The 11966-nt window shown below is 49.5% G+C and overlaps 1 protein-coding gene across 1 annotated transcript; it reads left to right on the top strand.

Moving 5' to 3' along the window:
* Window positions 1-10306: 10306 nt before the first annotated feature.
* On the top strand, window positions 10307-11748 carry RXFP4 (relaxin family peptide/INSL5 receptor 4). The gene has a single exon (XM_005541496.5). The coding sequence runs from the start codon at window positions 10379-10381 to the stop codon at window positions 11498-11500; it is 1122 nt and encodes a 373-aa protein (XP_005541553.1). The 5' UTR covers window positions 10307-10378; the 3' UTR covers window positions 11501-11748.
* Window positions 11749-11966: the final 218 nt, after the last annotated feature.

The raw sequence follows: 11966 nt of genomic DNA, 5'->3' as shown, positions 1-11966 counted from the left end.
TACCTGGCTTTATTTTATTTTATTTTATTTTATTTTATTTTATTTTTAGAGACCGGGGTGGCAGGGGATGCGGAGGTGGGGGGTTACTATGTTGCCTAGGCTGGTCTCAAACTCCTGGGCTCAACGGATCCTACCACCTCGGCCTCCCCAAAGTGCCCTTTTTCCTCTTCTCCCCGAAACACAATGCTGTTGGGATTCAGATTGAAATTACATTGTTTATTATATTTGTCATTTTAAAAAATTTGAGATATACCATAAATTTACCCTTTTTAAAAAGAGTAAATTTAAGTGCACAATTCATTGTTTTTTAGCGTGTCCACAAGATTGTGCGACAATCACCATTATCTAATTCCAGATTTTTTTTTCCAGATTATTTTTGTCACCCCAAAAAGAAACCCCTCACCTGTTAACAGTCACTTCACGTTTCTCTCGCCCCACAAGACATGGGCTACCACTGATCTACTGTTTCTCTGGATTTACCTATTCTACATATTTTATATAAATGGAATTATACAATGTGTGACCTTTTGTATCTGGCTTCTTTCACTTACAGTGTTTTCAAAGTGTATTCATGTTGTAGCATATGTCAGAACTTCATTTTTTTTTTATCACTGAATAAACTTCATTCTTTTTTATCACTGAATTTCTTTTCCATTGGATGTATAGACCACAATTACCCATTCATCCATTGATGAACATTTGAGTTGTTTCCACCTCTTGGCTATTGTAAGTAGTGCTGCTGTGAACATTCACAAGTATTTTTTTTTTTTTTTTTTTTTGAGACGGAGTCTTTTTTTGTTTGTTTGTTTTTGTTTTTGTTTTTGTTTTTTGAGACGGAGTCTCGCTCTGTCGCCCAGGCTGGAGTGCAGTGGCGCGATCTCGGCTCACTGCAAGCTCCGCCTCCTGGGTTTACGCCATTCTCCTGCCTCAGCCTCCTGAGTAGCTGGGACTACAGGCGCCCGCCACCGCGCCCGGCTAATTTTTTGTATTTTTAGTAGAGACGGGGTTTCACCGTGGTCTCGATCTCCTGACCTTGTGATCCGCCCGCCTCGGCCTCCCAAAGTGCTGGGATTACAGGCGTGAGCCACCGCGCCCGGCCAAAGAGTTCTTTTTTTTTTTTTTTTTGTCGCCCGGGCTGGTTTTTTGTATTTTTTTTTTAGTGGAGACGGGGTTTCACCATGTTAGCCAGGATGGTCTCGATCTCCTGACTTCGTGATCCGACCGTCTCGGCCTCCCAAAGTGCTGGGATTACAGGCTTGAGCCACCGCGCCCGGCCCGAGACGGAGTCTTGCTCTGTGCCCCAGGCTGGAGTGCAGTGGCGCGATCTCGGCTCACTGCAAGCTCCGCCTCCCCGGGTTCACGCCATTCTCCTGCCTCAGCCTCCCGAGTAGCTGGGACTACAGGCGCCCGCCACCTCGCCCAGCTAATTTTCTTGTATTTTTAGTAGAGACGGGGTTTCACCGTGTTAGCCAGGATGGTCTCGATCTCCTGACCTCGTAATCCGCCCGTCTCGGCCTCCCAAAGTGCTGGGATTACAGGCTTGAGCCACCGCGCCCGGCCTCTGTTTTTAATTCTTTAGGGTTTATATTGTAGGAGCAGAATTGCTAGGTCACATGGACATCTTGTTTAACTTTTGTGGAACTGCCAAACCAACTGGCTACACTATTTTACATGCCCACCAGCAATGTACCAGGGTTCCTATTACTCCACATCATCCCCAACCCTTGGTATTTTCAACTTTTAAAAAATATTTTTTCTTTTTACTTTCCTTAATCTTGCCAGTGTCTTATCTTTTTTTGCCTTTTTAAAGAACCTAGCTTTTAGTTTTATTCATCAATTCCATGTTAACTTTTTTTTTTTTTTTGAGACAAAGTTTCGCTCTTATTGCCCAGGCTGGAGTGCAGTGGTGTGATCTTGTCTCACTGCAACCTCCGCCTCCCGGGTTCAAGTGATTCTCCTGCCTCAGCCTCCTGAGTAGCTGGGATTACAGGCACACACCAGCACACCAGCTAATTATTTGTATTTTTAGTAGATACAGGGTTTCACCATGTTGGCCAGGCTGGTCTCGAACTCCTGACCTCAGATGATTCATCGGCCTTGGCCTCCCAAAGTGCTGGGATTGAGTGCGTGGGCATGAGTCACCACGCCCGGCCTTCCTTTTGGGAAGATTTATATTGTTTTTCCCCGCTTAATTTTGTTTTGAGACAGAGTCTTGCTCTGTCACCCAGGCTGGAGTGCAGTGGCGCCATCTCGGCTCACTGCAAGCTCCGCCTCCTAGGTTCACACCGTTCTCCTGCCTCAGCCTCCCAAGCACAACCACACCCAGCTAATTTTTTGTATTTTTAGTAGAGACGGGGTTTCACCATGTTAGCCAGGATGGTCTTGATCTCCTGACCTCGTGATCTGCCTGCCTCAGGCTCCCAAAGTGCTGGGAATATAGGTATGAGCCACTGCTCCTTGCCCCCCTTACTTTCTTAAGTTAAATGTTTAGTTCATTTATTTATAATTCTTTTTTTTTTTTTTTTGAGGTAGAGTTTCACTCTGGTTGCCCAGGCTTGAGTGCAATGATGCTATCTCAGCTGTCCGCAACCTTCACCTGTCGGGTTCAAGTGATTCTCCTGCCTCAGTTTCCTGAGTAGTTGGGATTACAGGTGCCGGCCACCATGCCCAGGGTTTCACCATGCTGACCAGGGTGGTCTTGTACTTCTGACCTCTAGTGATCCACCTGCCTCAGCCTCCCAAAGTGTTGGGATTCCAGGTGTGAGTCCTGCTCCCAGCCTTATAATTCTCATAAAAGTCTTAATTTCACCAATAACATTTATCTTTTGATGGCCAAGTGAGGTGGCTCATGCCTATAATCCCAGCACTTTGGGATTCTGAGGCTGGTAGATCACTTGAGGCCAGGGCATCATAGTGAGACCCCATCTCCACAAAAAATAAAAATTAGCCAGTGTGGTGGCACACCTGTAGTCTCAGCTACTCAGGAGGCTGAGGTGGGAAAATCACTTGAACCAAGAAGTTTGAGGCTACAGTGACACATGATCACACCACTGCACTCCAGCCTGGGTGACAGAGCAACAAAAACATAAAATAATAAAACATTTCTCTATTGATACAACCGAATCTGATTTTCTAAACTCAATTCAATAGCACCTTGTTCTACTGCTAATTGAAAAAGCCTCTCTAAAGTGAGATAGGTTAGGCTGAGGTCATTTTTCCTTTCTGTTGGGTGCATGGTCAAAAAATTGACATATGAATTTCATTTATTCTTACCTAGTGGTCATTTAGGTAATATTAGGTCATTTACTACCAACTCTAAGGTAGTGACACCTTGGGGAGCCATAAAATCCATAGAGCTAGGCCCCATAATCTCTCTGTCAGTCTCCTCTCCTTGCTACTCCCCCTTTGTTTCAGTGGCACTTTCTAGCTAAGATTCAGTCCCCTTTTCTCCAGATGGTGGTGCTGCATTCCCATACCTGTCTCCAGAGGATCTCCCCCAACTCCATTTAGATCAGCCCAACCTTGAAAAATGCCAAACTGGGTCATACTCTTTTGGCCTAATATTCTTTCCCACAGCAGTAGGAGTTGTGATGGGAAAAGAAGAAAAGATGGAGGGTGGGCTTTCTCAATGTCTCCCGTATTCACCACATCACCCCTAGGGGTGCTACCTCAAGCATTTATTGAATAATTTTTCCAAACAAGGAGATTTCCTGTGAGGGATTCTGATGTCACCCCTAAAAATAATTTTAGAAATATGTTTCCACTTTCTTACAAGGGGAAATCTATCAAAAAGAATAATGGAGCAGCTATTCAAAAAGAATGAGAGTATATAGCCCCATTTCTAGCCCCTGTGACACCTGGCTATACTTTGTGCCATGTGCTTGGATTGCCATGAAAGTTACCCAGTGTTGTTGGTTTTTTTTTTTTTTTTTTTTGAGACGGGGTCTCACTCTGTCACCCAGGCTGGAGTGTCTCAAAACAAAACAAAAAATTGATTTTACTATTTTACAAAATTGGATATTTGCTTTTTTTTTTTTTTTTTTTTTTTTGAGATGGAGTTTTGCTCTTCTTGCCCAGGCTGGAGTGCAATAGTGAGATCTCAATTGAGATCTCAATTTACTGCAACCTCCGCCTCCCAGGTTCAAGTGATTCTCATGCCTCAGCCTCCTGAGTAGCTGGGAGTACAGGCATGCGTTACCACGCCTAGTTAATTTTGTATTTTTAGTAGAGACAGGGTTTCTCCACATTGGTCAGGCTGGCCTTGAACTCCCGACCTCAGGTGATCCACTCACCTCAGCCTCCCAAAGTGCTGGGATTACAGGTGTGAGCCACTGCGCTCGGCCAGGTATTTGTATTTTCTTTTTTTTTTTTTTTTTTTTTTTTGAGATGGAGTCATGCTCTGTCGCCCAGGCTGGAGTGCAGTGGCCGGATCTCAGCTCACTGCAAGCTCCGCCTCCCGGGTTCACGCCATTCTCCTGCCTCAGCCTCCCAAGTAGCTGGGACTACAGGCGCCCGCCACTTCGCCCGGCTATTTTTTTGTATTTTTTAGTAGAGACGGGGTTTCACCGTGTTAGCCAGGATGGTCTCGATCTCTTGACCTCATGATCCGCCCGTCTCGGCCTCCCAAAGTGCTGGGATTACAGGCTTGAGCCACCGCGCCCGGCCGGTATTTGTATTTTCACGTGGATTTTAGAATCAGTTTGTCAATTTTATACATGCTTTTTTTTTTTTTTTTTTTTTTTTTTTTTTTTTGAGACGGAGTCTTGCTCTGTCGCCCAGGCTGGAGTGCAGTGGCGTGATCTCGCCTCACTGCAAGCTCCGCCTCCCAGGAAGCTCCGCCTCCCAGGTTCACGCCATTCTCCTGCCTCAGCCTCCTGAGTAGCTGGGACTACAGGCGCCCCCCACTACGCCCGGCTGGTTTTTGTATTTTTTAGTAGAGACGGAGTTTCACCATGTTAGCCAGGATGGTCTCGATCTCCTGACCTCATGATCCGCCCGTCTCGGCCTCCCACAGTGCTGGGATTACAGGCGTGAGCCACCGCGCCCAGCCTATACATGCTTTTAAAAGCCTGCTAGAATTTTGATTAGAACTGTGTTGAGGTTGGGCACCGTGGCTTAAATCCCAGCACTTTGGGAGGCCAAGGCAGAGGTCAGGAGTTCAAGACCAGCCTGGCCAACATGGTGAAACCCTGTCTCCACTAAAAAATACAAAAATTAGCCAGGTATGGTGGCAGGTGCCTGTAATCCCAGCTACTCGGGAGGCTTGAGGCAGGAGCATCGCTTGAACCCGGGAGGCAGAGGTTGCAGTGAGCCGAGATCACCCCACTGCACTCCAGCCTGGGTGACAAGAGTGAAACTCGGGCCGGGCGCGGTGGCTCCAGCCTGTAATCCCAGCACTTTGGGAGGCCGAGGCGGGTGGATCACGAGGTCAGGAGATCGAGACTATCCTGGCTAACATGGTGAAACCCCGTCTCTACTAAAAATACAAAAAACTAGCCGGGCGTGGTGGCGGGCGCCTGTAGTCTCAGCTACTTGGGAGGCTGAGGCGGGAGAATGGCGTGAACCCGGGAGGCGGAGCTTGCAGTGAGCCGAGATCACACCACTGCACTCCAGCCTGGGAGACACAGCGAGACTCCGTCTCAAAAAAAAAAAAAAAAAAAAAGAGTGAAACTCGGTCTCAAAAAAAAAAAAAAAAAAAAAAACTGTGTTGAATCTACAGATCAATTGACATTTCAATAGTATTTTTGATGCTGGGCATGGTGGCTCATGGCTGTAATCCCAGCACTTTGGGAGGCTGAGGTGAGAGGGTTGCTTGAGCCCAGGAGTTCAAGACAATCCTGGGTAACATGGGGACACCCTGTCTCTAATAAAAATACAAAAATTAGCCTGTGTGGTAGCACATTCCTGTGGCTGGGGTAGGAGGATCACCTGAGCCTGGGGAGGTGGAGGCACTGAGCCGAGATTGTGCCACTGCACTCCAGCCTGGGTGACAGAGTGAGACCCCTTCTCAACCAAAAAAAATAAAATAAAATAAAAATAAATTTTTTTTTTTTTGAGACGGAGTCTAGTTCTGTGGCCCAGGCTGGAGTGCAGTGGCGCGATCTCGGCTCACTGCAAGCTCCACCTCCCGGGTTCACGCCATTCTCCTGGCTCAGCCTCCCGAGTAGCTGGGACTACAGGCGCCCACCACCGCTCCCGGCTAATTTTTTGTATCTTTAGTAGAGACGGGGTTTCACTGTGACCTCGATCTCCTGACCTCGTGATCCGCCCGCCTCGGCCTCCCAAAGTGCTGGGATTACAGGCGTGAGCCACCACGCCCGGCTTTTTTTTTTTTTTTTTTTTTTTGAGACAGAGTCTTGCTCTGTTGCCCAGGCTTGAGTCCAGTGACGCGATCTCGGCTCTATGCAAGTTCCGCCTCCCAGGTTCATGCCATTCTCCTGCCTCAGACTCCCTAGTAGCTGGGACTACAGGCGCCCACCACCATGCTCGGCTAATTTTTTGTTTTTTTAGTAGAGATGGAGTTTCACTGTGTTTGCCAGGATGGTCTCAATCTCCTGAGCTCGTGATCCGCCCGCCTTGGCCTCCCAAAGTGCTGGGATTACAGGCGTGAGCCACCGCGCCCGGCCAAAAAAAAATTGTTTTTAAGTCTTCCAACCCAAGAACACAGTATGCCATTTATTTGGGCCTTATTTAATTTCCCTCTGCAATGCTTTGTCATTTCAGTTTACTGGGACTGCACATCTTTGTTATATTTTTCTTTTTTTTTGTAGTGCTCTGCCAGTTTTACTTTGGAAAATAAATGAGATGTATAATTCTTACTGCCTTTGCCATTTCTCTGTAAATCTAAAACTATTCCAAAACATAAAGTTAGAAGGTGGTGGGGGGAGAGAGAGACTGATTTATTTTATTTTATTTTATTTTATTTCATTTTATTGAGACGGAGCCTCGCTGTGTCGTCCAGGCTGAAGTGCAGTGGCGCAATCTCGGCTCACTGCAAGCTCTGCCTCCCGGGTTCACGCCATTCTCCTGCCTCAGCCTCCTGAGTAGCTGGGACTACAGGCGTCTGCCCCCGCGCCTGGCTAATTTTTTGTAATTTTTAGTAGAGACGGGGTTTCACCATGGTCTTGATCTCCTGACCTTGTGATCTGCCCGCCTCAGCCTCCCAGAGTGCTGGGATTACAGGCGTGAGCCACCGCGCCCGGCTGAAAGACTGATTTAGAACCTGCCCCTTAGCATTGGAGCTGCCCATACCCCTTACCAATACTGGAGATTTTCCCCCAGTGAACCTTGGCAGACATATGACAGAATAGAGATGGTGGCTTCTTGGGTTGATGTGAGCTTAGGGATTTGGATTAGGGGTAGGTTTCCTATTCTCACCATTTGTAGTACCGCCAAGGATTTAGTTTCTGTCCCCTCTACTACAAATGTAAATGCAAAGCTCCCTCCTCTCTGTGCTCTGTAGAGTGATAACTCAGTCCCTTCTGCCTCCTCTCCAATTCCTTTTCGGAGACGCCGTAGCCTGGGCTGTGAAGGGCAGGGACAGTGATGTGGGGCTGGAGAGAGATGCCGGCTGAGGGAGGTGTGGCTATTCAGGTGACTGAGGGGACGGTTTGGCCCCTGGAGGTCCTTTTTATGGAAGGCAGACACCATAATGTACCACTACCGGTCCTTGGACTCTGAGATGGAAAATGGCACTGGTGGCTGACTGAGCGCACTGCTTATGAGTTAGTAAAAACAAACAGACAAGAAAATGGCACTGGCAAAGTCTGGCTCTACAGGGTAATATGAAGGTGGGGGACAGCACAAGCATTTTTGCTGAATCTAGTTCCTCCTCATCTCCCAGCAGCTGTGAGTGAAGAATCATCTCGAAAGGTGTTGTCACTGTCCCTCCATCCACGTCCTGGCACTGTGTCCCTCAGGGTTCGTGATGTAGTGGCAAAGACTCCTATTCTAGGAGTCAAGAGACTTTTGTCTCAAACCCTGACTCTACCGTCACCTCCCTGGTGGTCTTGGGCAAATCACTCTCATTCTACATAAAATAAGAAGTTGAACGAGATGGTCTGAAAGATCCCTTCGATCTAAAAAGTTTATTATTTTCTATGAAGAGTGTGACTATATTTTTTGTTTTTGTCTCCCAGCATCAAGCACAGTGCCTGGCACACAGTAAGGGTTCAGGGAATGCTGTGATTAGTGAATGAACGAAATGCTAGACAAATGAAGTTCTTAGACACGGCCTGCTGGTGGCATCACCTCTCTACATAACCACAAGGGGGTGTTGCTAGTCTCAGACCAAGGGAAAGGCTTAGGACTAGAAATGATAAAAAGGTAAAGAAATGATTGGAGGACCAGATGTTTGAAATGAATAGCACAACCCTGGAATTCTGGTCTACTTTCTTTTCTCTAAGTCAATAAAGAAAATAAGCCCAAAGCATTAAGCAGTTTTTGTTGTTGTTTTTTATTTATTTTTTGGGGGGAGACGGAGTCTCACTCTGTCGCCCAGGCTGGAGTACAGTGGCATGATCTCAGCTCACCAAAATTTCCACCTCCCGGTTCAAGTGATTCTCCCGCCTCAGCCTCCTGAGTAGCTGAGATTACAGGCACCCGCCACCACGCCTGGCCAATTTTGTATTTTTAGTAGAGACGGGCTTTCTCTATGTTGGTCAGGCTGGTCTTGAACTCCCAACCTCAGGTGATTCACTCACCTCAGCCTCCCAAAGTGCTGGGATTACAGGCGTGAGCCACCTTGCCCGGCCAAGCAGTTATCTTAACTGCCAGATTAGCAAGGTAATTCTGGGTGGGCAGAGGAGTAGACATGGCCCCGAGAGACAGTGACAACACAGTCACACAGGAGCAGCCACGAGGCCAGGAGGTAGCCTGTGGGGCTCACCTGACCTCAGGCTGGGCACTCCCCTTCTGCCACCCCCTTTATAATCATCCCTGGTTCGAAAGCCCCAATATGTTGGCACCCAGCCTGGATCACTCTCACCTCTGGGTTTCTCCTATGTGTTCACAAAGCCCACTGCTGATTTATTGTTGCAAAGGGCCCGTCTCTTCCCTCCGCACTCCAAGGGAACTGAACATCAAACGTTATCTTAATTAGCTGGCAGAGGACAAGAAGGGGCTGAATATATTGGAACCCTTGAGAAAGCCTTACTCTTTTACCTACCCGCCTCCTGCCTTCTCTTTGTCCCCATCACAGCTCCTTCTGCAGTAGGTAGAGATGTAGGCAATGAAAGGGGAGGGCCCAGTGAAGCATTTTTTTTTCCAGTTATGATTGAGATCACGGGGAGACAGGATGAGGTGTGGTGAGGGCGTATCTCAGGATCCTTAGCTCTGACATGGGGTTTGCAGGAGAAAGTAGGGGGACCGCTGAGCTCTGTCCATAGACTAGAGCAGGAAAGGAGGAAAGGGCGGCGATAGAGGTTAGCAGGAATATTTAATTATCAGGAGCAGGAACAGAACTGAGGGCATGCCCAGGTCCATGCAGGCCCTCACAGGCCCAGTGTTCCCAGTGGGGAGGAAACAGGAAGCTGTGACTTCCTCTCTCTTTTCCCTCCCTGCTGTTAGCCTCAAGGTTACTGCTGCTGAGATGAATTCCAACCTGTTTTAGTTGGCACTGTTCCCTGGGCACGGTAATAGCCTCTCAGTACCCTTCTGCCACAAACACCTCAAACTTCTCCTTTGAAATAATATTCATACAAATTGTTATTTCACACGTATTCTCTCATTTCATCATGCCACTCCTGTGAAGCACTTACCTGAAAATTTTAAGCAAGAAAATAGGTTTATGGGAGTAAAGTAACTCTCCCAGTCACATGGCTAGTGAGTAGCAGGTCTGGGACTCCGTAGCCTCTGCTCTTTCCTCTCTTGGACACCCATGCTGATTCCCTGCCTCTATGCCACCTCCCAGGCCCCTTCCTTTGGGCCTCAAGGGAACACTTTCTGCAGAGGAGGGAGGCCTCTGCACGCTGTTAGGAACAGAGGCAGCTCTAGTTTGGTTCCTGTTATCTCTGGGACAGGGAACCTCCAGCTCTCTCCCTGGGGTGGAGGCTTGGGGCTGCCCTCCATAGTGAGGTAACTCTCCCTTCTCCCCTCCCTCTCTGCCATTTAGAGTCCCTCTTACAGGCAGGCGCATGCGCATATGCCCAGGCTCTGCCTCGCCCTGCCCCACCCACCACCAATCTTGACCAACAGGGAGGTGGTGGGTTGTCCTTTCCACACCCCTCCCTCTGAGGTGTGGGCGTGGGCCAGGGCTCACCAGAGGCCCCAGAGGACTTAGTTCTAGAGCCTTCTGCCTAGAGCCTTCAGTGGCCTCTGCCAGTCTGGCAGATACTTGCAGACCTCTCTTCTCAGCGCCACCAATCTCTGATGCCCTGCGATGCCCACACTCAATACTTCTGCCTCTCCACCCACGTTCTGGGCCAATGCCTCCGGAGGCAGTGTGCTGAGTGCTGATGATGCTCCGATGCCTGTCAAATTCCTAGCCCTGAGGCTCATGGTTGCCCTGGCCTATGGGCTTGTGGGGGCTGTTGGCTTGCTGGGAAATTTGGCGGTGCTGTGGGTACTGAGTAACTGTGCCCGGAGAGCCCCTGGCCCACCTTCAGACACCTTCGTCTTCAACCTGGCTCTGGCGGACCTGGGACTGGCACTCACTCTCCCCTTTTGGGCAGCTGAGTCGGCACTGGACTTTCACTGGCCCTTCGGAGGTGCCCTCTGCAAGATGGTTCTGACGGCCACTGTCCTCAACGTCTATGCCAGCATCTTCCTCATCACAGCGCTGAGCGTTGCTCGCTACTGGGTGGTGGCCATGGCTGCGGGGCCAGGCACCCACCTCTCACTCTTCTGGGCCCGAATAGCCACTCTAGCAGTGTGGGCGGCGGCTGCCCTGGTGACGGTGCCCACAGCTGTCTTCGGGGTGGAGGGTGAGGTGTGTGGTGTGCGCCTTTGCCTACTGCGTTTCCCCAGCAGGTACTGGCTGGGGGCCTACCAGCTGCAGAGGGTGGTGCTGGCTTTCATGGTGCCCTTGGGCGTCATCACCACCAGCTACCTGCTGCTGCTGGCCTTCCTGCAGCAGCGGCAACGGCGGCAGCAGGACAGCAGGGTTGTGGCCCGCTCTGTCCGCATCCTGGTGGCTTCCTTCTTCCTCTGCTGGTTTCCCAACCATGTGGTCACTCTCTGGGGTGTCCTGGTGAAGTTTGACCTAGTGCCCTGGAACAGTACTTTCTATACTATCCAGACGTATGTCTTCCCTGTCACTACTTGCTTGGCACACAGCAATAGCTGCCTCAACCCTGTGCTGTACTGTCTCCTGAGGCGGGAGCCCCGGCAGGCTCTGGCAGACACCTTCAGGGATCTGCGGTCGAGGCTGTGGCCCCAGGGCGGAGGCTGGGTGCAACAGGTGGCCCTAAAGCAGGTAGGCAGGCGGTGGGTCGCGAGCAACCCCCCGGAGAGCCGCCCTTCTACCCTGCTCACCAACCTGGACAGAGGGACACCCGGGTAAAGGGCGCAAGCTGAACACGCTCCTCTTTCTGAGATCCACCAAGTGTAGGATCGTCGAGTCCTGGGGAGAAGCTGCCCTCTCTGCCAGGCTGCAGCGCCCGCAGGGAAAAGTCTGATCTTTGATCCCCAACTCTGGGTGTGGTGAATGGGGGAGGCGGGGGCCCACATCAGAGCTGGGTGTGACAAAGCTTTAAGTCTTTATTTGGAGATGGGAAAGAAGAGGATCTGAGAATAAACCTCTGGATTATCCACAAATTGTCTTGACCTTTTATCCCAGTTCCACCTCCAGTGCAGTATGGAACAAAAGGATTTGTTGCTCCATTTCTGCCTTCTGCAAAAATATCTAGAAACACTTCCCTAAGGCTTCTAGGCTAATGAATCAGAGGTCAGTGCCCCTGTCCCTCTGTACCCACTCCCCACCTCAAAACAGGGTATCCCTTGTCTTTCTCCAGGATCGAGGCCAAAAA

This window comes from Macaca fascicularis, chromosome 1, assembly GCF_037993035.2.
Source record: "Macaca fascicularis isolate 582-1 chromosome 1, T2T-MFA8v1.1".
Taxonomy (NCBI): Eukaryota; Metazoa; Chordata; class Mammalia; order Primates; family Cercopithecidae; genus Macaca; species Macaca fascicularis.
Note: the sequence above shows the minus strand (reverse complement) of the source record. Positions and strands in the feature narration are given on the sequence as shown.

Coding starts and splice junctions, on each gene's coding strand:
- RXFP4 (XM_005541496.5), top strand. CDS start 10,379: ATGCCCACACTCAATACTTCTGCCTCTCCACCCACGTTCTGGGCCAAT.